Here is a 26,788-nt window from a genome sequence, read left to right on the forward strand (position 1 = left end):
AGGGGAGGGGAGGGGCAGGGAGAAGGACTAAGAGGCTAAGGAAGAGGGGGAGCTGGTGCTATGATCGACTCCAAGCCAGTGAGAGGGATTTGGGGGCAGGAGGAGGATGCTGGCCCCAGAGTCCTGGGAGGCCGGACCAGGAGAAGAGCCACCTCATGAAAGCAGGGTGGTTTTCACAGCCTCCAAGTTACTTGGGGCTGCCACACACCCCTGGCCCAGAGGAGCGGGCCAGTGCTGATGAAAACCCCTCCGTAGGCCTTTCAACCATCCGGGAACAGGTGGGTGGTTCATTCCTCTAACTTTTCCTCAGTCATCCCATGCCTCCTCCGTGCTATGTGCTGAGGAATAAGCCTGTTCAGGACAGACGTGGCCCTGCCTGCATGGAGCTCCCAGTATGGTGCGGTACCACACCTCACCCTCTGTTTCCACCTGAGCTCAGTCTGGGCTGAATGTGTGCTGAGGGGGCTGCGCTTACCAGACAGCCTCTGACGTGGACAACGCCTGCAGCCCTGAGCCCGACCAGCTGCCTGGCACCAGGGCATCAGGGATGGCGGAGCTGGGGACCACTCTCAGAGCTGGTCCCCAGTTGGCAGTGACATCTTTACACCTGACTCCAGGGCTGCTGGCTGAGGGTATCTTCTGCCAGAAGCCTGACAACTGTGAGAAGACCTACCCGGAAGGGAATGAGGATTAAGGTAGCAGTCCCTGGCAGCTTGGGGGGCTTCCTAGGGGAAGGCATGGCCAAGCCCACCCCAAAGGTTGCCACAGACCTTATCGCAAGGTCACATGGACCATCATGAAGTCACAGAAGGGCTAGCAAGGGGTTGGCCTCCTGGAGAGCCCCTCCCTGTCCCCAGGCTCAGGCTTGCTGCTGTAGGAATGTTCTAGCTGGCCAGGGCTGTCTGGCCTCCCACAGGTGTCTGGTAACCACCCCATGTACCCCTGTGAGTGCACAGCCAGAACTGGGATAGCCAGGGGACCAAACTCAGTTGGAAGGCACAGACCCTGGCATCTGCACAGGCTAATGAAAGAGGACACCACGCCATCCAGGAACGGCCTGGAAGCAGGTCAGGCCCCTCTAGCTTGTGTGCCAAACCCAGCACTTCAGCTTCTGGTGGACGGGACTCCTCTGCGTTTTCTACCTCCCAGGCAGTGCCTCCCCTGCCCAGCTCTCTTCCTCCTCCCCGCGGCCATGACCGTGGGCTTCTCCATGTTCAGTCCTGCCCACGCCTGCTATCCCACACATCCTGGCATGGGCACAGATGCCCCCTGAGCCGCTATAAGCACCCCAGCTGCCGGCCCTCACAGGTGGAAACACCTGGACAATCACAGGGCTGTGACGTGCCTGGCACGGAGGGGCCTGAGGGGTTTGCAACTGTACCATGGAGGGAGAACAAGTTCACCAAGGGAAACTCTGTGTCATCTGGGCCAGCCTCTGTGCAAAGCCAGTTAACAAATGGTACTGACTCCAAGTGTGTGGGGCAGCTGGCCTCCTCACCCGGGTCATTAAAAGGCCATCTGTGTCTGCATGGCTGAGGAGGCAGCAGGGGCTCTGCTCCTCCCAGGGTGTGTTGTGTGTTGTGTGTACGAGCATGAGTGTGTGTGTAAGCAAGCATTATATGTGTGAGCGTGGGTGCATGTTTATATGTGTGAGCGTATGTGCACACAGATGTATGTGCATGAGTGTGTATGTGAGTCTAAGTGTGTGCATGAGTTCGTACGTGAGCATGAGTGTGTGCATGTAAGCATGTGTGTGCACATGCATGCGTGTGCATGTGAGTGTAAGTATGTGTGTGCATGTGAGCGTCAGCCTTTACCATGCTAACATGAACAGGGTTCTCCAACAGGATGAAGGAACATACAGTGCTCTCTACTTAAAATCCACCTGGGTGGTTTTCCTAGAGAAACCATCTTGGTCCCACTTCCCCCAAGATGAGCCATGATCAGAATGACCCCTCCTCACCCCCGTGACTGCCGGCTCATTTAGCGCCTCAGACCCTGAGTCTTGGGCTGACCGTGAGCACTTCACAGCAGAAGACCCAGACTCCCAGGGGCAAAAGCCTGCGTGTGGACCCCTGAGTAAGTCCCGCCTCTTCTTGAGCCTCAGGACATTCATCTGTAAAAAGGGGCTGCTAAATGTCTGACCTGTCTGCCTCCTGAGCCTGTGTGAGAACAGAAACTTCTAAATAAAACCATAAACGAAATGCTAAAGTCTCGTGAAAGCTGTGGAGAGCTGTCTATAATACCAGATGCCATCACAATTTCCATGTGGGGTGGAGCTCCCCTTCTGATAGTGGCCACCTGGGACACACACACCTCGGTGCAGTCACCACAAGCTTCCAGGGACACTGGGCACAAAGCCACCTTGCTCATGGGATCAGGAAAGCCAGCAGTCCTCCCTCACTGAGATGCAAGACAGGTGCTGGGAAGAGATGGTCTGGGCCCACCTGGGAAAGACGCATTTTTATACTGTGCCAAAAACTTCAACGGATATCACATTTCTACAGAGATCCATAGTGATACTCATAGCATCCCCCAAATGAGGGGATCCCCCCCTGCCGTGTGGGGAGCCAAGGGCCTAGAGAAGGACGGCGCGCTGGTGTGAGCCCTGTGGGGGCCATAGGGGCCTGGCCTCTGCCCGCGAACTGCTTAGCCAGCGGGGCAGCCCAAACATGAGAGGCTTTCCTGGGAGACGGGACAAAGGGAACTCACCTCTCCCTCGAGCCCATGTGTAGATGCGGCCAGTTTCAGTGCTTCTGGGCTCTCGCTCTGCCGGCTCCACTGGCAAAGGCCGGAAGTGGGAGTCATCAGCCCGGCCGGAGGTCTTCAGGGGCAGGATGTACTTGGGGAGCCCTTTGTAAAACCAGGCCCCCGACCTCTTCCAGACCTGGGTGGGGGAGACAGTGCTTAGGGTATAGGGGGCCAAGTAGCCTCCCCAGGCTGGACCACCCATGAGGCCTAGCCTCCCTGGTGCTCCTTCCCTGTGATGGAGGATACAGAGTGCTAAGAGCAGGGCACAAGTGGGAATTCTGGCTCTTCTCTCGCCGGCTGATGGGCTCGGCGGTCACTTACCTCCTCAGGATGCGGGTCAGCTGGGAGCAAGGTTCCATGAACTCTCCACACCTACTTTATTTATTTCTTTATTTTCTTTATTTTTTTGAGTTGGGGGTCTTACTCTGTTACCCAGGCTGGAGTGCAGGGGCATGATCACGATGATCATGGCTCATGGCAGCCTCAAACTCCTGGGCTCAGACGATCCTTCCGCCTCAGCCTCCTGAGGAGCTGGGACTACAGGTGTGTGCTACCATGCCTGGCTAATTTTTGATTCGTGCAAAGACAAAGTTTTGCTATGTTGTCCAGGCAGGTCTCGAACTCTTGGGCTCAAACAATTCACCTGTCTCAGCCTCCCAAAGTGCTGGCATTACAGGTGTGAGTCACTGTGCCCAACCTACACCTATTTTAAAGATAGCCCCACCATCGCCAGGCACAGAGGCTCATGTCTATAATCTCAGCACTTTGGGAGGCCGAGATGTGAAGACTGCCTGAGCCCGCGGGTTCGAGACCCGCCTGGGCAACTTGGCGAGACCTCATCTCTACAATAAATCAAAAAATTAGCCGGGCGTGGTGGCACGTGCCTGTAGTTCCACCTACTTGGACGGCTGAGACGGAAGGATCGCCTGAACCCAGCAGGTGGAGGCTGTGGTGACCATGAGCGTGCCACTGCACTCCAGCCTGGGTGACAGAGTAAGACTACAACTAAAAAAAAAAAAAGACAGTTCTACCTTCCACCTTCTCTGGTTTCTCTCTGGCACAGTGGGGATCTCAGGGGGGTAGCACTTGCAAAGCCCTGGAACACAAGGGAAATGCCTATGGAACTGTCCACAGTGACTATCTCTACCCTCTACAACTCTCGAAATCTTAGAGATCACCTTGCCACACCCCTGCTCATCCCCAGTCCTTTTCAGTCCCTGCTAGAAACTTCCAGAGATGGGAAGCCCATGAGCCACAGGGCACTGCTAGGTTTCTGCTGGATCTGCCTGTGTGGGGCCGTTCCTCGCCGCCAGGTGACCCCACCCATACCTTCTCTCACTGGCCCGAGGCCTGCAGCCATGTGGGGCAGACTCCCTCAGCCATGAACACCCACAGGGATCTCATCCAGCACCCACCAGCCACTGAGCTCTCCTCAGTGCCACACCCAGATTCCCAGTTTCTCAAGGATGGCATCTCTGGTTCCTCAGGGTTTCTGAGCTCCCTCCCACCTAGCCAACCCTCTCACTCACGTCTGCCACTGTCCCTCAGGAGAGGGGCTGAGAAGTGGCCACAAACCTCCAGGCTGAACATGGCTGCCCTGCAGGGTACTGTCACTGGCCTCTCCTTTCCTGCCTCTGTTCAGACCTCCTTAGGTCCGAGGCCTCTGAGGAGCCCCTCTGGACCCCACCCAGCCCTCTAGCAATGCTCCAAGCCAGAGGGGTCAGACAATATCTGCTGGGTCCCAAGCAGGTACAAAACATCCTCTTATCACTCCCTGGGGGAGGCAGTGAGAGGGGTGACCCTAATGCCAGCCAGAGGGGCGTCCCAAAGGTTGGAGATGCCCACCCTGTCCCAAACAGGTCTCCCAGGACTGGAGATACCCCAAGTCTGGGGGACACAGCTCCTTGGGCTCTGAGGAGTCCCTCTGTTGCTCTGTCACCCCCAGCATGGTGACCCAGGCTCTTCCCTCCTGCTCTCCCCTGGAAGCAAGGCAGAATCAGCAGCAGCTTCCACACACTCGCTGTGTGGCTTTGCATGAGTTACTTTACCTCTCTGAGCCTGAGTTTCTTCACTAGTGAAGCATAACAGTGCTTGCTCCACAGGCTGAGAAAGCTGAAAAGTGCCCGGTACCCAGAAGATGCCACCTGCCTCCCTCCTGGCTGTCCCTTCCCCTCAAGGCTCCGGGGCAGAGCAACAGAGGCAGGAGGAAGGGCCGGGCTGGGCCACATCACAGCACTCGGAAGCTCTTCTCTGAGGGCTTCCCAGATGAGACAGCCTCTGCAGTAGGTACGGAAAGACTCAGAGAGAGGCACCGATGAGAATTCAGAGCAGCGGCCGAGATAAGGTCCCTGCATTTCAAATGCCTACTTCAGAAAACACCAAGTGTTCCGTAATCTCTTTCCCAGCGAAGGAAACGCATTCAGGGTGTTTAGCAGGAGGAGTGGGAGTGTGTGAAGGAACACTTTGCAAAAACCTCAGCCGACATCACACTTTTCAGAGCGGAACAGGCCAGGGTTCCCAGCACTTGTCCCGAGTTTGAATCCTGGGTCCGGCACCCAGCAGCTATGGGATTTGGACACATCAACCCCCCCCAGTCTCTTCACCAGTGGCCAAAACATAGAGCAGTGCTCATCTCACAGGGTGGACCCACAAATCAGCCTCTCCGCGGAGAAGTGCTCACAGCACCTCTGCTCCCTACCCCACCCAAACCTGACAAACATGAACAGCTTTAGAACGGGTGGACCAACCCCCTACTCAAAGAATCTAAAATCAGAAGACCAGAGTCAGCCTGATTCTAAGACTGTGTTCCTCAGCACCCCATTAATACTGTGAGATGTTAACAGGGGCCAGGCAAAAAAACATTTCCAAGTACACTTGGGAAGTACTAGGTTAAACTAAGCTCCGCTGCTGCAGGACTTCTCAGAGCCTTTACTATACTAAAGTGAACAGGGTTCTCCAATAGGGCAAAAGAAAATATAGGGCTCTCTACTTGAATGATTTTCCCAGAGGAACTCAACCCTAGTCATGGGTCACTTGTTGAGTGATGTACATCTATTTCTCCAAGTAGACAGTGGTCACCTCTTTATGCTCCAGAATGCCAGGCATGGGACTACCACGTCTACACCATGTCCCTGGCACGAATCCCTCATCGCTCCTTCCCAGCCTGTGTGGAAGGGCCTGCTTTTATGTGGTTCTTGACTAGCAGGGAGCCCGTCTGGTGGCGTGGATGCTTGTGAGGCCCCTTTTGGAAAGCCCTCTTGGATCTTCTCAGAGCCCTTTTACAACACATATTTCAACTGGTAATGCATATGTGTGTCTAAAATCCACGAAGTGGCTGGGTGTGGAGGCTCACACCTGTCATCCCAGCACTTTGGGAGGCTGAGGTGGAAGGATGGATTCCAGTAGTTTGAGACCAGCCTGGGCAACATAGTAAAACTCTGTCTCTACAAAAACAATTTTTAAAAACGAGCCCGACATGGTGGCGCCCACCTGTGGCCCCAGCTACATGGGAGGCTGAGGGAGAAGGATCGTCTGAGCCCAGGAGGTCAAGGCTTTGGTGAACTGTGATCATGCCACTGCCCTCCAGCCTGGGCAACAGAGCAAGACTCCAACTCAAAAATAATTAATTAATTAGAATCTACAAAGTACGAAAATGAAACATCCCCTCCCCCTCACAGAGGCGCCCTGTGGTAGCAGTTCTTTGGGGAAGCTTTGTTATTAACCTGACTTTCCAGGTGAGAAAACTGAGGTTTCAAGAAGTTCAGTAATTTGCCCAAAGCCAGCACACCATTCTACCCCACCCAAAGGCCCCCAGAGTATCAGCCCAATAGTCTACAGACACAAAGTAGATGCTCACTAAATTGCGGTTGAGTGGTGAGTGAGTCCTTAGCAGGTCAGACCTCATCATGGACTCATAGTGTCCCATGGGCTGGATGTCCAGTGGGGAGGGCAGTGCCAGGCAGGAAGAAGAAGCAAGCAGCAGCCGCCAAGGCCGCCCTGTCCCTGGAGAGCTGCCGGGAGGCCCATTGGAATAGGTGCCCCGTCCAAGAGGCCACTGCAAGGCCATCGGGGTCTTGGGTGCTGGCGGGGGCGCACCCAGCCTTGTAAGCTAAGCAAAGGCCTAGCGTTCCTCCGCACGCACCAGCTTTGCTTGTCCCCGTCCCCCCACCCAGCATGCCACTTCCCTGACCTCCCCACAAGGCTGGACTCGGGGAAACAAGCGGAGCCAGGCCTCGAGGGCCACCTATGAATAGTATGCATGCGTGGGCTTAGGACCCACACCACACTGCCTTCCTCACCCTCCCACAGCAACTCAGATAGCGTACGGAATTAGGACAGTAACAGAAAAACAAAATGAAACTCCAGGCCCCTCCTAACATGACTGCAGAGAGACAGCCCTGCTTAGCACGCCGGTATGAGTCTTATGTCCCTTCCTGGACATATGTGCAATTTTGTGTTTGTTCTTTTGAAAAATTGGATAATGTAAGTACAACCTGTTCTTCCCCATCCCCACCCAACTGGATCTCTATCAACGGGTCCTTGTTCACAAGTAATGGTCTCCATCATCATTTTCTGATGGCTCACAGTTTGCATTTATTAAACTTAATTAATCCAGCCCCCGCTGATGGGCATTTGAATTGTTTCCAATTTCTCACTCTCTCCAGCAGCACTGCAGCCACCGGCTTTCATGCATACCTCAGCAGACAGCTGTCAGTGATTGCCTTAGGAAATACAGGCTGAGGAGCCTTTCTCCACGATGTCTGGGACCAGAAGTGTTTCTGATTTGGGATTTTTTTTAGGATTCTGGAATATGTGCATTATACTTACCGGTTCAACATCCCAAATCTGAAAATTCCAAATCTGAAGCATTTCCATAAGCATTTCCTTTAAGTGTCATGTCAGCACTCAAAATGTTTCAGATTCTGGAACATTGTGGATGTTGGATTTTCAGATTTGGGATACGCACTCTGTACCCCATGGAGAGGAAAAGCACTGTGTATACATTTAGATGATGACATATGTGGTCAGACTACCCTGCAGGAGGAAAGGTCGGAGCCTCAGGGTGGCACATAAGTATGTTCAAGGTAGGGCCTGTGTCTTCTCCCTCGTAGGGTTCAAGGTCTAGTCTGTGGACCCTGCCATCGTGGGGAGCAGTTTCCACGGATGGGTGGACTTAGGGGAGAAGCATCCCTCCTGGGGGTCCTGGGGTCCCCAGACTTAGGTGCTCAGGAGGGACAAAGGAGTGTCCCTGCCACCCCAGGATCCACTCAGCCATTTGACGGGGAGTGTATAGGGCAACACTGAGGGTGACTCAGCAACGTAACCGAGATTTCATTGATGCACAGCTTTTGTGGAAGAGACTAAGGGACAGCTTCGAACTGCATTCAAGGATGCTACGGGGCTGAGAGTCTCATCCACACTCAGTGCATCCTCATCTCAGCCTCTGTGCTCTTCCTTTGTTGCTCTGGACTGTAGTTCTGGCTCACAAGCATGCATGGTCCTTTAAAAAAATTTTTTTTTAACGTTCATTATGGTGTTAAAATATTTATATCATCAAATTTACCACCCCAACCATTTTTTTTTTTTTTTTTTTTTGAGTAGGAGTCTCACTCCACCGCCCAGGCTGGAGTGCAGTGGCGTGCTCCCAGCCACCGCAGCCTCGACCTGCTGGGCTCCAGCGATCCTTCCGCCTCAGCCTTCCAAGTAGCCGGAACTACAGGCACGCGCTACCACGCCCGGCTAATTTTCTGATTTATTGTAGAGATGAGCTGTCACCAAGTTGCCCAGGCTGTTCCCGAACCTGTGGGCTCAGGCAATCCCCTCACCTCAGCCTCCCAAAGTGCTGAGATTACAGGCTTGAGCCACTACGCCCGGCTACCTTAACCATTTTAAAGTGTCCAGTTTAGTCGTGTTAAGTACATTCACATTGTTGTGCAACCAACCTCCAGAATTTTCATCTTGTAAAATGGAAACATTACCCGTTAAACAAGAGTTTCCCACTCCTCCTCTCCGGCCCTTGGTGACCATCATTGTACTTTCTGTCTCTATGAACCTGACAATTCTAGGGACCTCGGTTAAGTGGAATCATGCAGTTCTTGTCCTTTTGCAACTGACATATTTCACTAGCATCATATCCGCAAAGTTCATCTATGTTGTAGCCTGTGTCAAAATCCCGTCCTTTTTGAGGCCCCAAAATATTCCATTGTGTGAATACACCATGCTGTGTCTCCTGCCAATGGACACTTGGGGTGCTTCCACCTTCTGGCTGGTCCCTTCATTTTCATCTGTCTCCCCCACCAGGCTCCACCATCCAGGCTGTCTGCTCAGCACCATTATCTTCAAGCTCTTAGCACACGCCTGCTACATCAAAGGTGCTCAGCAGGTGTTGGTTGAATGACTAAGTTGGCAGCTGTGGGGTGTTTGCTGCAATATGTGCCATCCCACTACCTGTTGCCGTCCTGGGGAAGTGGCCTGGGGGTTTCACTCAAGTTCCTGGAATCATTAAAAGGGCTTACTATTTCGTATAAAAGAGACATAAAGGCTGGCCATGATGGCTCACAGCTATAATCCCAGCACTTTGGGAGGCTGAGGCGGGAGGATCCCTTGAGCCCAGCAGTTTGAGATAGGCCTAGGTGACATAGCAAGACCTCATCTCTACAACAAACCAAAAATTGGCCAGGTGTGATGGTGCGCACCTGTAGTCTCAAGCTACCCAGGAGACTGAGGCGGAAGGATCACCTGAGCCCAGCAGGTCGAGCCCCTGGTGAACTGTGATCATGCCACTGCACTTTAGCCTGAGGGGCAGAGAGGGACCTCGACTGAAAAAGAAAATCAAAAAGAAGAATAAAGAGGAAGGACCCAGCAGGGTGTGCTGGTGGACAGCAAACCCAGTGAAGGCCCTGACTTGGAGCCTCAGGTACCAGGCAGCCTGTGCTCCCAGCCCCTCCTCCCTCACCACCCTTCCTCCCTTGGCATCTCACAGCCACTGGCCCTTGCCTCACAGCCTTGCCTCCTGTTGCAACATCCAACTCCCCACCCCACCTCTACCCAAAAAGTCACTGATCTTTGGAAGATAGCATAAAAAGCACAGGATCCTAAGTTTCATGCTGAATTGCATGAAACTATTGGTACTCAACCTTTTTTGGAGGCAGTCAGTCAACCATCTTTGACCTATAAGCACCCCATCAGCTTCATACAATTCACCCCATCTTTTTTTGAGTTGGAGTCTCTCACTCTGTCTCCTAGGCTGGAGTGCAGTGGCATGATCACAGCTCACCATGGGCTCGACCTGCTGGGCTCAGGTGATCCTTCCGTCTCAGACTTCCAAATAGCCAGAACCATAGGCACGCTCCATCACACCCAGCTAATTTTTAAATTTTTATTGTAGAGATGAGGCCTCGCCAAGTTGCCCAGGCTGGTCTCAGGCAATCCTCTCACCTCAGCCTCCCAAAGTGCAGGAATTATAGGCGTGAGCTACTGTGCCCAGCCTTACCCGATCTTTATGCTCAGCAGGGGCAATGACCCCATAGGCCTGCCAGGCTGTGCGTGTCCCAGTGCTCCGTGGGCAGATCCACGGCTGATCCAATGGATCAGTCATTCCCGTGGGTCCACTGTCACGGGCCTCCAGTCTGGCCGATTCTGTCCTGGTGTCACTGTAGGCCTGATGGAAGGTCTGATGGCTCACCCTGACCACTCCGAATGGCCGGGAATCCCAGACCAGCACGAGGGGCAGCAGTTCCCAAGTCCCCGCACCAGGGGAAGTGGAGCACACAGGTGTGTCACGGGAGGCACACCTGTGTAGATGTGCATAAAACACATGGCCAGTGTTTTGGAAAATGCCTTCCACATGGGAGAGCAGGTTATTGAGGTGAGGCATGAGGGATCCCAGCTGGGCAGAGCTCCGAGCAGCATCCCCCCCACACCCCATGCTAATCCATGCACATCTGCACATCCACAGACCTTTTTCCACCTCATTCCCCAGCCCCCCTCTGCCAAACGCACCTAGTGGCTTCCATCATGTGACTTCTGCTCTACACGTCCAGGCCCCTCACTCACAACCCGGCACCCACACCTTTCCCCCTCCCCAAGAGCAGTGACAGGAGAAACCCTCCATGGGAACGAACCCCACCCCACCCATGCCAGGCCCGCAGACCAAAAAGTCGTTCACTTTTCGGAGCAGCCAAGCCATTCTGCAGAACCCACTCTGCTCCCCACGTGTGGCTTGCTGCGATAAAGCCAGCAAGGCAGCCAGCCTTGAAAACACCACTTAATGAGAAAGCCCCACACAGCCGCCATGGCACTTGTGGGTTGTCCAGCAGCATCCGTGCTCCCTGGTGCCAGTGCTTTGTGCTCCGCTTGGAGGTTTTCATTACGATTTCAGCTCACGGCCAATCTGACTGCAGACACTGATGAATGTTAGCCAAGCGGTGCCCAGGGAATTTTAATTACCATGATAACAATTGCTAATCACTGGCATTTCCTAAATGGTTGTGGCTGGAGAAGGTGGTAATTGTCAGCCCTGCTGGAAAAGAAGGGGAGACCTAGCAGACCTGCTGCTGGAGAGGCTGGAACAGGGGAGGGTGAAGACCCCTGCCTCTGTCCATCACTCCAACCCTTCTGCGTGTGACCCCCTCTCCAGAGAGCAACTCAGAGAGCACACCTGGCATAAACTCAGGTAAGTGTCTTCACTGGCTCAGGTGTCCAATGTCTGGCCCTCATCCTGCAGGTCAGCTGGGGACAGTCTGTGGCCTTTGCACATGCTGTTCCTTCTACCTGGAGTGCCCTTCACCCATGTCGCTATCAAGCAGACACACTTGCCCTTGAAGCTTTCATGTATGCCACCTGGTGCAGAATCAGGAACCACCCCCCTGACATGCTCCCAGAGGTCACATGGTATGGCTGGTACAACACCCCATGCCTGGGCTGGAGTTTGGACTCGCCCCTCTCCCCAGCCAGGAAACTGTGAGCTCTTCAAAGGCAGGGCTGTGCCTGAGCCATCCGTGGGCTCCCAAGACCCAGCAAGGAGCCTGCAATGTCGCTGACTGACCAAACGAACAAAGCGGGCAGAGCCAAGGAACTGTCTCCAGGGGACAGAGCGCGGGGCCCTGTCTCCAGAGAGACTTTGTTCTGTCTGCCTAACAAGCTCCAGACTGACCCAGCCTTGAAAAGCCCCGGGAAACAGCCTGTGGCAGAGCAGTCCTCTTGTGTATACTGGGGTCACTTTGAAGGTCTCTTCAGGGGGCCACCCTCCCTGGCAGAGGAAAGGCAGCATACTCCCCCCTACTCCATTACCCAAGAACACACACATGTGCGTGCATGCACACACACACACAGAATGCTGGCCTCCCAGGAACCCTCACAGGCAAGCTAAACTCCTCGGAGGGTCAGCCAGACCCCAGGACCCTGCTCCCTTTCTCCCAGGCTCATCTCTTATCTCTCCTCCCCCACCTTGGAACAGCCAGGCACAGCTGCCCTCACTCCCTTGACCACACTTGACCTGCTCTCTTGCCTCCAGGCCTTTGTAGATGCCGTTCCTTCTCCCTTCCCCAGACTAGCTCCTATCCAGCCTTTGGGAATCCACTTTTATCCAGAAGTTTCCACAGAAGAAGCTTGAACATCTCCCAGTACAACATGCACACACCGGGTTGTCACTGCCTATTTGTATCTGTTTCCTGCTGGATGGAAATTCCCACAACAACAGGAGCCACGCAGAGCGCCTGGCACATGTCAACACAACAGCAGATACCCAACAAATATGTCAGCTGACTACTGAACACACGCCCAAATTTCAAGGCCTTAAGAGAAATAAACTAGTGTTTAAGTCACTCAGTCTATGATATTTTGTTATGATAGCTTAAGTTGACTAATACAGAGGAAGAAGCTCCCTAGAGGGTTGTAGTAGATTAAAAATGGGCCTAAATTATTTTCCTCTCCTCCCATCAAGACCTTATGACTTGTTCTGACCAGTAAAAAGTGGTGGGAAGAACAAGTGACTTCTGATCAGGCCTCCTGCAACTTCCTTTCTCACCACTTAGAATGTTGAAATCATGCGACAGAGCCCCATCTAGTGTACCAAGAATGAGGGGCCACATGGAAGAGCTTCTAGATACCCCAGCCACTAGCCAGCACCAACTGCAGACAATGAGCGAGGCTTCCTGGACCTCCAGCCCAGTCGAGATGCCTAATGACTACAGCTGCACAGTGATCCCAGGAGAGAGCAGCAGAAGAACCACTCTGCTAAGCCCAGCCCAAATGGCTGAATCATGAACAAATATATGATTGTGACATTAAGCCATTGAAGCCTCTGCAGCTCTGGCAGAATTCCATCTGCTGTTTTGCCACTTCTAGAAAAAGAAACAGTCAGATCTGTTGCTAATTAGTTGAGTCAGGTAGAAAAGTTAACTCACAGGTTGTTTTTTGTTTTTTATCTTTTTGGGAGGCCGAGGTGAGTGGATTGCCTGAGTCCACAGGCTCGAGACCAGCCTGGGCAACTTGGCAAGACCTCGTCTCCACAATAAATAAAAAATTAGCCAGGTGTGGTAGCGTGCATCTGTAGTTCCAACTCACGGGTTTAATAGGCTAATTCATCAAGTAAGAACAACATGCTATGAGGAACAACTGGAGAATAAGAAAGACTCTTAGAAATGGAAAATATAATGCAGAAATATAAAAATGCAAAATAAAGTCTGGAAGATAAAAATGAGGAAATTGGGAAAGTAGAGCACAAAGACAAATAAATAGAAAAATGTAAAGAAATGATAAGAGACACAGATGTTCATTTGGAGGCGCTGAACTCCTAATAACAGGCTCTCAGAGAGAGCAAGATGAAAAACTTCTGGAGCAGGAGGACATGAGTCTTCATATAAAAGGTTTTGTTGACTATAAGGCAGGAAAAATGAAAAGAAAAAAGCAATAGATACAGATTCATAAAACCCTTAGTTAAAAATATAAAGAAAAGATCCTAAAAGTTTCCAGAAGGAAAAAAAATCAAGAACCAGAATCAGAATGGCATCATACTTATCACAGACAACAAATGATGCTAAAAGATTCTACATCTAGAATTCTATCAGCCAAATTATCAATCCCAAGTGAGGGCAGACTAGGGCTATTTTTAAACTTACAAAGATACTGAGTTTTCCTTGAATGTGCCCTTTTTTGAGAAGTTACTTAAGGATGGGTTCCAGTAAAACACAGGTGAAAAACAAGAAAGAGGAAGACATAGGACCCTGGAAACTGTGTCGCTGACTCAGGTGGTGAGCTAAGGGGAAGTTCCATGAAGACAGTTTTCAGTAACTAGCCCAGGCTAGAGCAGGGAGAGGGTCTGGAGGGGATTCTCACAGGAAAAGCAGAGGCTTCATGCAAGAGAGGGTAACATGGAGAAGCTGCGTAAAAGAGGACATAGAATTTGATTATGTTGTAGTCAACAAGAAACATGATCAATAAAAACTCCGGGAAAGCCAGGTGTGGTGGCACATGCCTGCAGTCCCAGTTACTCGGGAGGCTGAAGTGGGAGGATTACCTGAGCCCAGGAGTTCTGAGCTGTAGTGTGCTATGCCGATCAGGTGTCCACACGAAGTTTGACATCAGTGCAGTGAACTGTCGGGAGCAGGGGGCCACCAGGCTGCCTGAGGAGGGGTGAACTGACCCAGGTTGGAAATGGAGCAGGTCAAAACTCCCATGCTGATCAGTAGCAGGATCGTGCCTGTGAATAGCCACTGTACTCCAGCCTGAGCAATATAGCGAAACCCTGTCTCAAACAAACAAGCAAACAGCAACAACAAAAAGCACTCCAGGAAAAACTAAAAGTTATGGCAGAACATCTTGGTCCAAATATTAGGTAAATTAAAATATTATAGGGTTTTAAGAACTGAATAGGGTTAAAAAGGAATCAGATCATGAAAGAAGAAACATTTTCTTTTGGGTGGTTCAAGGACTAAGACAGTTATCAAAAGAGGACTGGATAAAAAAAAATGTGGTACATATACATGATGGAAAATTACGCAGCTGTAAAGAAGGACAAAATTATGAACTTCACAGCAACTTGGATGGACTTAGAGTCTATAGCACTGAGTGATCTATCACGTGTTGTCATTCATAAGTGGACCTTGAACAATTATTGTAATACTATAAGAAAAGGATTGGCAGTAGTGGGAATCTGCCAGGGAGGGTATACCTCATTAACAAGGGTACCTGCATAATAAACATTTGAATACCTAACCCTGAATTGTACCCCACATCTTTTTTTTTTTTTTTGAGTCGGAGTCTCACTCTGTCGCCCAGACTGGAGTGCAGTGGTCGCTCCCGGCCACCGCAGCCTCGAACTGCTGGGCTCCGGCGATCCTTCCGCCTCAGCCTTCCAAGTAGCCGGAATTACAGGCATGCGCTACCACGCCCGGCTGATTTTTTGATTTATTGTAGGGATGAGGTCTTGCTGCCCAGGCGGGTCTCGAACCCGCGGGCTCAGGCAATCCACTCACCTCAGTCTCCCAAAGGCGCGGGATTACAGGCTGACCCCCACATCTTTAAAATGAAAAAAATTTTAAAAACGATAGCTATCAAAATGTGATCTTCACGTACCACTTGATCTAGGAGTTTAATGTTTGCAAAATAATCGTAAAAGTGAAAATCCCCAATAATCATTAAGCACTTTGTATGTGCCAGGCACCATGCTAAGACTTTTATCTCTAATAATTTATTTAACGTTCACAAAAATCCCATGAGGTAGTTACTATTATCGTGTGTATTTGATGAGGAAACCAGACAGACCAAGAGCTAAAACCGGAACCCAGGCAGTGCAGCTCCAGAGTTCACCCTCACCTTCTTATAAAACCATAGATGGTGCCGGGCACGGTGGCTCACGCCTGTAATCCCAGCACTTTGGGAGGTGGAGGCAAGAGGATTGCCTGAGTCCAGGGATTCAGGACCATTCTGGGCATCATGGTAAGACCTTGTCTCTATAATAAATAAAAAAACTAGCTGGGGGTGGTGGCGTGTGCATGTAATTCCAGCTACTTGGAAGGCTGAGGTGAAAGGATCTTGCCTGAACCCAGCAGGCCAAGGCTACAGTGCATGAGCGTGCCACTGCACTCCAGAATGGGTGACAGAGTGAGACTCTGACTCAAACAACAACAACAAAAACATGGATGCTTTCACCATGTTAAATGCAACTTGCTGATTTTTAACTCTTGGAGCTAATCTAGAGGCAAAGTATTCTAACTGTGCTTTCTTGGATTCTTTGTTGATTTGGCATCTGTTAATCACAGGGCCAAACTAACAGCCAAAGTTGTTTACATCTCCCCTGCAACCCAGCTTTCATGATCTGCAAAAATCATATTATAGACCCTTCAATTAATCCTAAGTCCACATCCCTAACCATCTCCTTTATCTAACTCTCACACATCAAGCCAATGTTTCCCCTGCCTTAATCAACATAGGGCAAGGGGCTAGACAAGTAGGGACTGCCCCATGCCCTCTGGGACCATTCAAACCAGATGTGTCCTGGCCCTGCCTAGTCTTTCCTGCAGAAGTGCCCACAAAGGCTGTGGCCCCTGCTTCCCCCTCACTTCTCAGCCTCCTGAGCAGCTCTGGTGCCTCCTCACGTGGCCTTGTGTGATATGTCAAGCCCCTCCTCTCAGGAACTGCAAGTGATAAATCCTCTCCTCTCCTCTCCCCTTCTTTTCTCCCTTTCTCTTCTTCCCCTGCTCTCTTCTCTCTCTCTCTCTCTCCTCTTTTCCCCCTTCTCTTTTTTGAGTTGGAGTCTCCCTCTGTCACCCAAACTGGAGTGCGGTACTAAAATTCAGGCTCACCACAGCCTCACCCTCCTGGGCTCGTGATTCCTCCCGCCTAAGCCTCCTGAGAAGCTGGGACTACAGGTGCATGCTACCACATTGGGCTAATTTCTTGGTTTGTTGTAGAGCTGAGGTCTTGCTTTGTTGCCCAGGCTGGTCTCCAACTTCTGGGCTCAAGCGATCCTCCTGCCTTGGCTCTCAAAGTGCTGGGATTACACGCGAGAGCCACTGGGCCATCACTCGGTCACCTTCATAAATTAAGAGCCAGGCACAAATCACAAAGCATGGAAGAATTAGTTATGGCTAAAGAACAGAATCTAAACATACACTTCTGGCAGTCTACCAATAAAGATACAGGCTAGAAAAGGAGGGAGGTGAGCGCAGGGAAGGGAAGAGCAGGGTGTCCAAGCCCACAGCTAACACAGGGAGTCGAGGATGCCAGAGTTGATGGAAAAAGAGAAAAAATATCTTATTAAGTTACAAATTTATCCAAAGAGCTAAAAATAATAATAAAATGATCAAAAGTCGGGTGGAAGAGAGGAAGCAGAGTAGTCCAAGCCAGCCAGTTCCCCACTTTTCACAGAATGTAGTCGAAACAGAGCACCTCAAGCTCATAAATCAAAAAGGCATGGCAGGATCCGGCACGTGAACCAACAGGTGGTAGCGGGTGACAGGCTGGCCAGGAGCCTGCCAGGAGCCTGCCATTCTCCGGCATAAGCTCTACCGAACAATTTGATTTTTTAAAAACCATATGCATGTAGGCCTTTGATTAAAACTGAAATCTGACAGATGGGTAATTGGATGTTGATGTTATTAAATCCTTGGTCTGCACGGCAGTTCCACACTTGGGGAGCTGACAGTTGATGCTGGTGTGTGGAATCTGGGTGTGGCTAACTAAAGGAAGAAAGCTGGGAGCTCAGGGAAGTGAAGGAAAGCAGTCATGGGAAGTTTTTGCGGTGGAGCAAGATAGGAAAACACTTAGTGAAGTTATGATGGAAACCTTCAGCATGAGTTGGGACGACTGACGTTGCTGTCCCTGAAGAAAGCCAAGTTCCCCTGGCATGCCACTGTGCCCCACCTAACCACAAGGAGTCAGAATTTTGGCGGTGGGCATCTGGATAGTTTTTAAGAGGGAACCAGGGCTTTGCAGCATAAAGACAGGCAGAGCCTTTATGGATTTGGAAGGGCCCAGGATATCCTGCTGCTGGTGGAAGCCACAATGCTCTCTAAGACTGCTGGGGAGCAGCCTCGGGCCAGATTTCCGAGGTGACAAGCTAAGTGTGACTTGCCATGAATAGGGCCATGTGTGACAAGCTGAACTCTACAGGCTTGGGCCCACATTGATATTAGTACAAGGCACGTCCATGCGAGATGTGCTAATGTAACTATGTGTTTGGATCTGGTATTGTTTTCTGCCGGAAATGCTACCTGTCACTGGAAACAGACTGGAGCCAATTTACCCCAAAGTTCTGGCAAACAGCTGGATTACCCACAGTCCAATGAGCCTTCAGACCGCTTCACATTGGATGGAGACTCAGAATTCACATAATGTGTGTGGCCACTGCAAGGAGCCAGGGGTGAGGTATGCGTGAAGCAGAACACACTGGTGACCACACAGGACCAGTGAAGGAAGAGGACCACACCTGCCCTTCTAAGTACCTAGGATGGAATCTGTACTGTGAATCATATGACCAAAAACAGAACCCAGAGGCGCATCCAGTCTTCCCAAGAAAACTGCCAATGGGAATATAAGTCAGGTGACCAAAGAATTAATTAACATAAAAAGCTCAAACACCTTGACTTGATCTTACCCGTTCTGTGTGTGTAACAACTCATGTACCCCATAAATATATACAAGTAAAATATCACATATCAATAAAAAATAATAATAAAGGTTATGTTCATTGCATTATTACTCACAATAGCCAAGATATGGGGAAAAAATAAAAATAGATAGGTAGAAACCAAATAAGTAAATAAATAGCTTAAGAATGGAGGACTCATGATAATCCAAAATTCACAGTGGTCAATGAAATAAAGACAAAATCCAGTCTAAATAACAAATGTAAGCATAACTACAAAATACAAAAACGTAAAAGAAATAATGCTTTAAAAGTAGATGTAAAACAATCTGTTAATAATAATAATAATCTAGGCTGGGCTCAGTGGCTCAGTCTGTAATCCCAGCACTTTGGGAGGCTGAGGTGAGAGGATTGCCTGACCCTGTGGGTTGGAGACCTGCCCGGGCAACTTGGTGAGACCTCATCTCTACAATAAATCAAAAACTAGCCAGGCGTGGTAGCGCGCCTCTGTAGTTCTGGCAACTTGGAAGGCTGAGGTGGAAGGATCGGCGGAGCACAGCAGGTTGAGGCTGCGGTGGCTGGGAGTGTGCCACTGCACTCCAGTCTGGGCGACAGAGTGAGACGCCAACTCAAATAATAATAATAATAATAATAATAATAATAATAATAATAATAATAAAATCCACAATTCCAAATTGTCTCAATGAAAACCCCTAAGTGGCTGGAAACAAAGGCATTGGGTTCCTCTTTCTTCGTGGGGAAAGGGAGTCAAGAGACATTTTTTCTATTTTAACGTAAGCAATTAGACAAATACTGCTTTATATATTCAGAAAGTTGTATATATGCGTGTACATATCTGCCTGTCTATCGAAGACAGCCAGCAGAATTAAAAACTAGGACAAAGGTTTGTCATGTTGGAACATTTGATTTGCTGACAATTTTTTCTTTTTTCCCCCTCCCTCCTCCCCCCCTTCTTTCCGTTTTCACATTATTTTCCTTGTTGCTGCCTTTTTCTCTTTCAGCAGGAATTAACTTTAGAGTAGCCCTCTGTCCTCCTTGTTGGCTTCCCCTACCTCTGGAAGATGATGCTCCCAAACACCTTCTGAAGAGGGAATTAGATACAAAACTCTTTTATATCTACTTTTAAAGCATAAAACATTCATTCAAATAACATGTAAGTGTCTTCTGTGTGCTGAGATTGAGCAAAGAAAACAAGACTCCAATGGTCCTGTGGCTGGGCGCCTGTGGCTGTCTCTCTCTCCCGTGTGTGGGTGTGCTCATCTCTGCCTCCAGTGGCTCTTCTGTTCTGGCATGGCTTTGCGGATCCATCCCCCAGGGCGAGCCTCTGCTCACTGCAGACATTCTGTGTGTGGTGCAAAGCACAGTCAAGTGATCCGGAGCCCAAGAGAGGGTCTGAGACCCCAGGGCAGCCGAGCAGAGCTGTGGGCAGCCTCCTCCTCTTGCCCCACTCCCTGCCCTGCAATCATCTAGGTCTAATCCCTCCTAAAGTGCTAATTAACTCCACCTAACAGAGGTGTGAGCTGGAAGCTAAGGAAGGCCCCTCCCAGGAGTATTTGCATTTTAAAGGATAACACTTAAAACCCCCTAGAGATCCATGGAGATCTCTCCCTCTCTCTTCCCTCCCTTTCTCCCTCTCTTTTCTTCCTCCCCCTCCCTCCCTCCCTCCCACCTCCCCTCCCAGGGGCAGGATTGCTGCCCACTAGCCCAGTAGAGCACATCTTCCACCAGGCAGGACCTGAGCGAGTTTCCTCGTCATTTCAAGTGGGCTTTTGAGCAGCCAGGTCAGTCTGGGAGGCAGGCAATTGCCAGCACAGTGGAAAGGAAAAAATGCAGTGAGAAAAAATATTCGGAGGGTGCTATCTGTTTTCTTGACAGATAATTCAAACACCTTGGCTAGATTATTTCAGAACCGGAGGAAACGCTTTGGCTTCCATTAACCCCTGGTGAGGGGCTCACTCCTGTGAGGCTTTCACACAATTACCAGTGAGGCGCTTGCCAGCTTCAGGGGAGGTGTCACCCAGCACTCCTGACAGCCGTGGGGCTGTGCGCCCGCGGGCTGGGAAGAGCCCCGAGACAGGCTGCCAGACTCCACCTGTGGCCTGCCTGGGCCTTGTGGCCCACCTTTGGCGTTTGTGCCCCCTGCGTGCCCCTTGGCCTTTGTAACATCTCTTATATTACTTGTGACATGAAAAGTTCCCCACAAGTCACTGAAAATGGGGACCCCCGTCTTCTCTCTTTGTCCACAATGGTCTTGCAAGTCCAGCAGATCCACGGATGCTCAGGACGCTTTCAGTGACTATTCTTAATTACTGGTGTTGTCAAGGTTTCATCCCCTGACTTTTAATTTGCATGCAGCACAAAATCCTTGTGAGTCCCAATATTTAACCATCTTTCCTGCTCCGACATCAGTGTCAGAAAGGGCAGACCTGTTTCAGTGGTGTTTGGCAGTGAAGCCAAGCTCTGTTCCCAGATGGAGTGGGCTGTTCACAGGCAATGAACGGGCGAGAGGCAGAAAATTGGACAGGCCAATCACACCGAGCCAGGTCTTTTCAGAGGAGCTCCATGATTTTGATTCAATTCCCAGAACAACAAATATGCCTGTGTTTAACCACAGACTCAGAAACATGCTCCAAAGCCAAGTGAAATCCTGTCTGAGCTGACCCCTCATCAGCGGGGCTCGCAGGTGGTAGCATGGGGGTCTTCAATGCAGGGATGGCTTTTTCAATTATGTATCTGGTTATTGCTTCATTTCCTACGGGTCTGGTTCCCTCTTGGGGAAAACCTCTAATTCTGAAATTCCACTGCCTTCTCTGTCTTCCATATTCATCACTGCTCCTTATCATGTTCAGCTCTTTGATTATTCCCCTGCATTCTGAGAGCTCTTACAGGTTTTTCTCTGTATCACTGATTCAAGGTGATGAGGATGATGATGATTATTTGCCTGATTTTAGTGATCTCCTCTTATCTTTTGGGTTTATGCCTATGAAATCTAGCATACAGACAAAAGTATTTCATATACAGTCATTTCAAAGAATCACATTGCAATAAATGCCTGTGAACTCATCAAGAAATAAAATATAGGCCAGGTGCAGTGGCCCAAGCCTGTAATCCCAGCACTTTGAGAGGCCGAGGCTAGACGATTGCCTGAGCTCAGAGGTTTGAGACCAGCCTGGGCAACTTGGCGAGACCTCATCTCTACAATAAATCAAAAAATAAGTGGGCGTGGTAGTTCCGGCTACTTGGAAGGCTGAGACGGAAGGATAGCCAGAGCCCAGCAGGTAAGGATACGGTGGCTGTGAGCGTGCCACTGCATTCCAGCCTGGGCGACAGAGTGAGACTCCAACTCAAAAAAAAAGAAAGAAAGAAAATATTGGGTCTGAGAAGCCCCCATAAGCCTGCCCTCCCTTCTCTGAGGTAACCACCACCTGGAATTTTGTATTAGGTAGTCTCTTGCTTTCCCTTCTATTTAAAAAAACTACCTACACATGCATACCTAATTAAAATAAACAAGGGTTTATTTTTATTTTTATTTTTTTTGAGTTGGAGTCTTACTCTGTCACCCAGACTGGAGTGTAGTGGCCACTCCCAGCCACCGCAGCCTCGACCTGCTGCGCTCTGGCGATCCTTCCGCCTCAGCCTTCCAGGTAGCTGGAACTACAGGCGTGTGCTACCACGCCCGGCTACTTTTTGATTTATTGTAGAGATGAGGTCTCGCCAAGTTGCCCAGGCGGGTCTCAAACCCGCGGGCTTAGGCAATCCACTCACCTTGGCCTCCCAAAGCGCTGGGATTACAGGCTGAGACACTGAACCTGGCAACATGCGTTTATTTGAACAACATGGGTTTGAACAGCCTGGGCCCGCTTAGACATTGAATTTCTTCTGCCCCTGCCACTTCTGACAGCAAGACCACACCCTCCTCTTCGTCCTCAGCCTAGCCAACGTGAAGACAATGAGGATGAAGACCTTTATGAAGATCTCCTTTCCCTGAAGGAATAGTGAGTGCGTTTTTCTCTTCCTTATGGTTTTCTTCATAGATGTCTTTTCTCTTGCTTACTTTATTGGAGGAATAGTCTATAATCCATATAACATACAAAGTGAGTGTCAATCGACTGATATTGGCAAGACTTCCAGTCAGCAGCAGGCTATCAGTAGTTAGGTGTTTGAGGAGTCAAAAGTTACACTCAGATTCTTTCCTTTTTTTTTTTTTCCCCCAAGTTGGAGTCTCACTCCTCGCCCAGGGATTAAGGGCTGAGCCACCGAGCCCGGCAACACTCAGATTTTTGACTGCGCAGGGGGTCAGCCCCACTAACTTCTGAGTTGTTCAAGGTTCAGCTATACTATGACTTGTTTCCGAACATCGTATTTTCAAATCATTGCTTTCTCTGGCGACTTGCTAGTTTTTTGGCTTATTGTATTTCCGATTCCTCATTTGGTGAGCTGAACACTGTTGTTTTTCACTGCTGTCTATTATTTCACAGTCAGCATGGATCTATCCATTCTACTGTGAAAGGACATTTGGGTTGTTTCCAGGTTTGTTTGTTTGTTTTTGCTATTACAAAAAATGCTGCTTTGTGCATTCATGGCATGTTTCCAGGGGGGCATGTGTGAGTCTCTTGGGGGCTCACACCTAGGCGTGAATTTCCAGGTCAAGGGTCATCCACAGAGATGATGCTTAGACAGAACTCATGAGGTGCTGGGTGCAACACGGAGGTGAACCAGCTGGGACTCCTGCACAAGAGGCCACTCTAACTACGTTTGCAGACAGGGAGCACTGGGAGGGAGCTGGCACATGACCATGACCATGACAATGACCCTCAAGTCGATGCAGGGTTGGGAGCAGCAGGCAAAGTTCAAGGGCCAAAGAGACAACCAAGTCTCGGCATCCAATGCCAAGTTCAGGGATGCAAGTGGTTAAAGTGGTCAGGGACAGGCTAGGTTTTTTTGTGGGCACGTGAGCCATGTCTGGGAAGTAACAACACACAAAATCAGAGCAAGGAGATGAGAGGCAGGGATCTAGGAGTCCTCCAGACAATCAGAATCACTATATTAGCACCTAAGGGGAAGACAGGACTGAAGGGCTACCACTGTTCATCCTTCCTGTCCTCCTTCCTGTCCTCCTTCCACCTAGAGGCCCGTCCTAGAGCAGGATGAGTCTGACGGCAGTGGGAAGAAGCTGGTCTGGTGAGATGGGCCCGTCAGATAGCACAGGGTCAAATCCCAGCTCTGCATGTCTTTGGACTTGTCACATAAGAGCCTAAAGCCTCCATTTAGCTAAAAAAGCGGGCTATGAATGCCCACCTCCCCAAGCCTTGTGCCTGGCCCAGAGGAGGATCTCAACAAAGACCAGTTATCTTCTACTTCCCTTTTTCATCAGAAGAATTTTCTGGCACCTCAGTAGAACATGCATATTGAGTTATTTCTTTAGAAGAGGGGATGGGTGTGTTTTTCCATGGCTGGGCACCACCTAGGAGCTTATTAAATGCTTCCTGAGGAATGAAGCCACCCTCTAATTCCCTAGTCTCCATCTGTGAGACAGCTGGCTAGGGGGAGGGGCACCCCTGTGCCAGCCAATGTCACTTGGCATCTGAAAAACGGGCAGAAAAACCAGATCATCTAAATTTTTATTCAAATTAACTCAAGAAAAAGACCCAATTCAGATGCTTTCTCCTCAGTTTTTGGTCCCCCTTCCCAGGGGCAGGCACAGGAAGGCATCGTGCAAGGAAAACCAGGATGTGGTGGGCCTGACAGAGAGGGAGGGAGGGGGTGGGGTGGGTTGCTGTGCCTGGTCGGTGTCATGTTGGCTGACCCTTGGGGCAGAGGAATGTCCTGCACCTTGCCATTGCCAAGGTTGGTCACCTAGAACACAGAGCTCCCAACTCTGCCCACCACCATGCTCACCTGGTGTGGCTGAGAAGCGAGGGCTGCCCTGGGCCACCACAGGGCTGCATGCGAGGAGCTGTGGGCCACGTTCCTGCGGGCCAGGGTGCTTCTCAGAATCACGTCAACCCTCCTCCTACTTTCCACGGTCATCCCAGCACCCACCTCAGGGGCACCAGGACCCAGTACTTGGAGGGTGGGGTGCCCTGTTGGCCTCCTGGCTGCTCTAGGAACACTCTGGGTGTTAAGGAGTCTTCCCTTCCCTGGACCACTTTCCCCTATACTGCTGCTGGCCTTCCACTATACCTCCTTCAAGTCTTTGCTGAAATAAAAACTTCTTCAAGAAGTCCATCCTGGCCAGTCTACTTTAAAAAAAAAAAAGTGGTAAGATGAACATTAAATTTACCATGCTAACCATTTTTAAGTATATGAGGGAGGATCCCCCCCAAAATCAGAACTATCTTTTGGAGGGTGGGTCCCCTGTAGTGTAGGCTTCCCCCACGAAGTAAGTGTTCCAGGAACCCATTAGCTAGCATTGTTGTGAGAGGCTGCATTTGGCTTCAGTGAAATTTTTTTTGGAAATTATTTCAATGCATTTGCCCATTACATGATGGATGATTTACAAGTGCACCTGCTCACACTGTGCTGACTGTTCAGCAGTTTTTGACCCCCAAACGGCATGGCCCCCATACCCCTTTCTCCCTATTCACTCGTTCTTGCCCCGAGTGACTTATTTTTTTGTTTGTTTCCCTGGATGAAATAAGTCCTCAAAGGGAAACGTTTTGCCAATGTGGAAGAAGTGAAACAAAAGACAGTAGCAACACTAAAAGGCATCAAAACTGATGAGTTCAAGCCGGGCTCGGTGGCTTAGCCTGTAATCCCACGCCTTTGGGAGGCTGAGGTGAGTGGATTGCCTGAGCCCGCGGGTTCGAGACCCGCCTGGGCAGCGAGACCTCATCTCTACAATAAATCAAAAAATCAGCCGGGCGTGGTAGCGCATGTCTGTAATTCCGGCTACTCGGAAGGCTGAGGCGGAAGGATCGCCGGAGCCCAGCAGGTCGAGGCTGCGGTGGCCGGGAGCGGCCACTGCACTCCAGTCTGGGTGACAAAGTGAGACTCCAACTCAAAAAAAAAAACAAAAAACCCCCCAAAAAACTGATGAGTTCAAAAACTATTTTGAGCAGTGGAAAAAGCACCTCGATGGGTGCATTGTATCAAATGGAGAGCACTTGGAAGGTGACTGAAGTTTAAACATGTAAAAATAAATACACAATTTTTAATAAATAAATTCTGGGGTCTTTTGGGTCCCCCTCATACAGTTCAGTGGCATTAAGTACATTCACATTGTTGTGCGACCACCGCCACCATCCATCTCCTGAACTTTTTTCATTATCCCAAGCTGAAATTCTACCCATCTCCTCCCCAGCCCCTGGCAACCACCGTTCTGCTTTCTGTCACTATGAATTTGACTATTCTAGGTACCTCCTATAAGAGGAATCCTACAGTATTTGTCCTTTTATGTCAGGCTTGTTTTTACTGAGCATAATGTCCCCCAGGTTCATCCGTGCTGTAGCGTGTGTCAGAATTTCCTTCCATGTTGAGGCTAGATAATATGAATAATATTATGTATATACCACATTTTGTTTACCCATTCATCTGATGATAGATACTTGGGCTGCTTCCACGTTTTGGCTATTGTGAATAATATTGTGGCTTAGTGGCTATGAGTATGGGAGTACAAATATCCATGAGTCCCTGCTTTCAATGCTTTTGGGCATATACCCAGAAGTGGGATGGCTGGATCAAATGGTAATTCTATGTTTAATTTTTTGAGGAACCGACCATGCTGTTTTCCACAGTAGCTGCACCATTGTATATTCCTACCAGTAGTGCACAAGGGTTTTGGTTTTGCTACATCCTCGCCAACAGTTGGTATTTCCTGCTTATTAAATAATAGCCATCCTAATGGGCAGGCAGTGGTGTGATCGGTCTACCATCATGCTGCAACCTCCTGGCCACCCTGCATACCCAATACTCCTGATTCCTTTGCCTGGTTCCACTTTTTCTTTTTCCGATTCAGCATCTAACATATGATATGGTTTGCTTATTTGTCTGCATATATTTGATGGTCTGTCCCCCACCCCCTCCCCCCGGCCTTGCTAGAACATAAGCTCAAGGCAGAGATATCTGGCTGTTTCATTCATTGCTCTTTCCTAAGAACCTAGAACAGTGCCTGGCACATAGTAAATACTCCATGAACATTAGGCGAATGAACAAATGAATGGAGTTGTTAGATGGCATTTTGGAGGAAGACACATCTGAAATCAACCGCTGGCTCTACCAATTAATACCTGGTATCTTTGGGCAAGTGACCTTTCTCCAAGCCTCAGTTTTCCTGTCTGTCACAAGAGGACAACAGATCTTCTTGAGAACCTAGCTGGGCTCTTGCAGGATGAAGTGATGCTCACTGCCTGGCCCTTAGTGGATGTGCAGTTCATGTCTGCTGCAAATGGAGGACTCCTCTGCCGTGCATGGGGGTCATGCCATGGG

General features: G+C 49.9%; 1 protein-coding gene across 1 annotated transcript in view; it reads right to left on the reverse strand.

The window, feature by feature from the left end:
- Window positions 1-26,788, reverse strand: part of RPH3AL (rabphilin 3A like (without C2 domains)) — a 111,788-nt gene that overhangs the window by 24,753 nt on the left and 60,247 nt on the right. Inside the window, exon 6 of the mRNA XM_021710341.1 lies at window positions 2,713-2,887. Within this exon, the coding sequence (XP_021566016.1) occupies window positions 2,713-2,887 (175 nt within the window). The remainder of the gene's footprint in view (window positions 1-2,712; window positions 2,888-26,788) is intronic.

This window comes from Carlito syrichta, unplaced genomic scaffold (assembly GCF_000164805.1).
Source record: "Carlito syrichta isolate Samal-C Ts95f unplaced genomic scaffold, Tarsius_syrichta-2.0.1 Scaffold288457, whole genome shotgun sequence".
Lineage (NCBI taxonomy): Eukaryota > Metazoa > Chordata > Mammalia > Primates > Tarsiidae > Carlito > Carlito syrichta.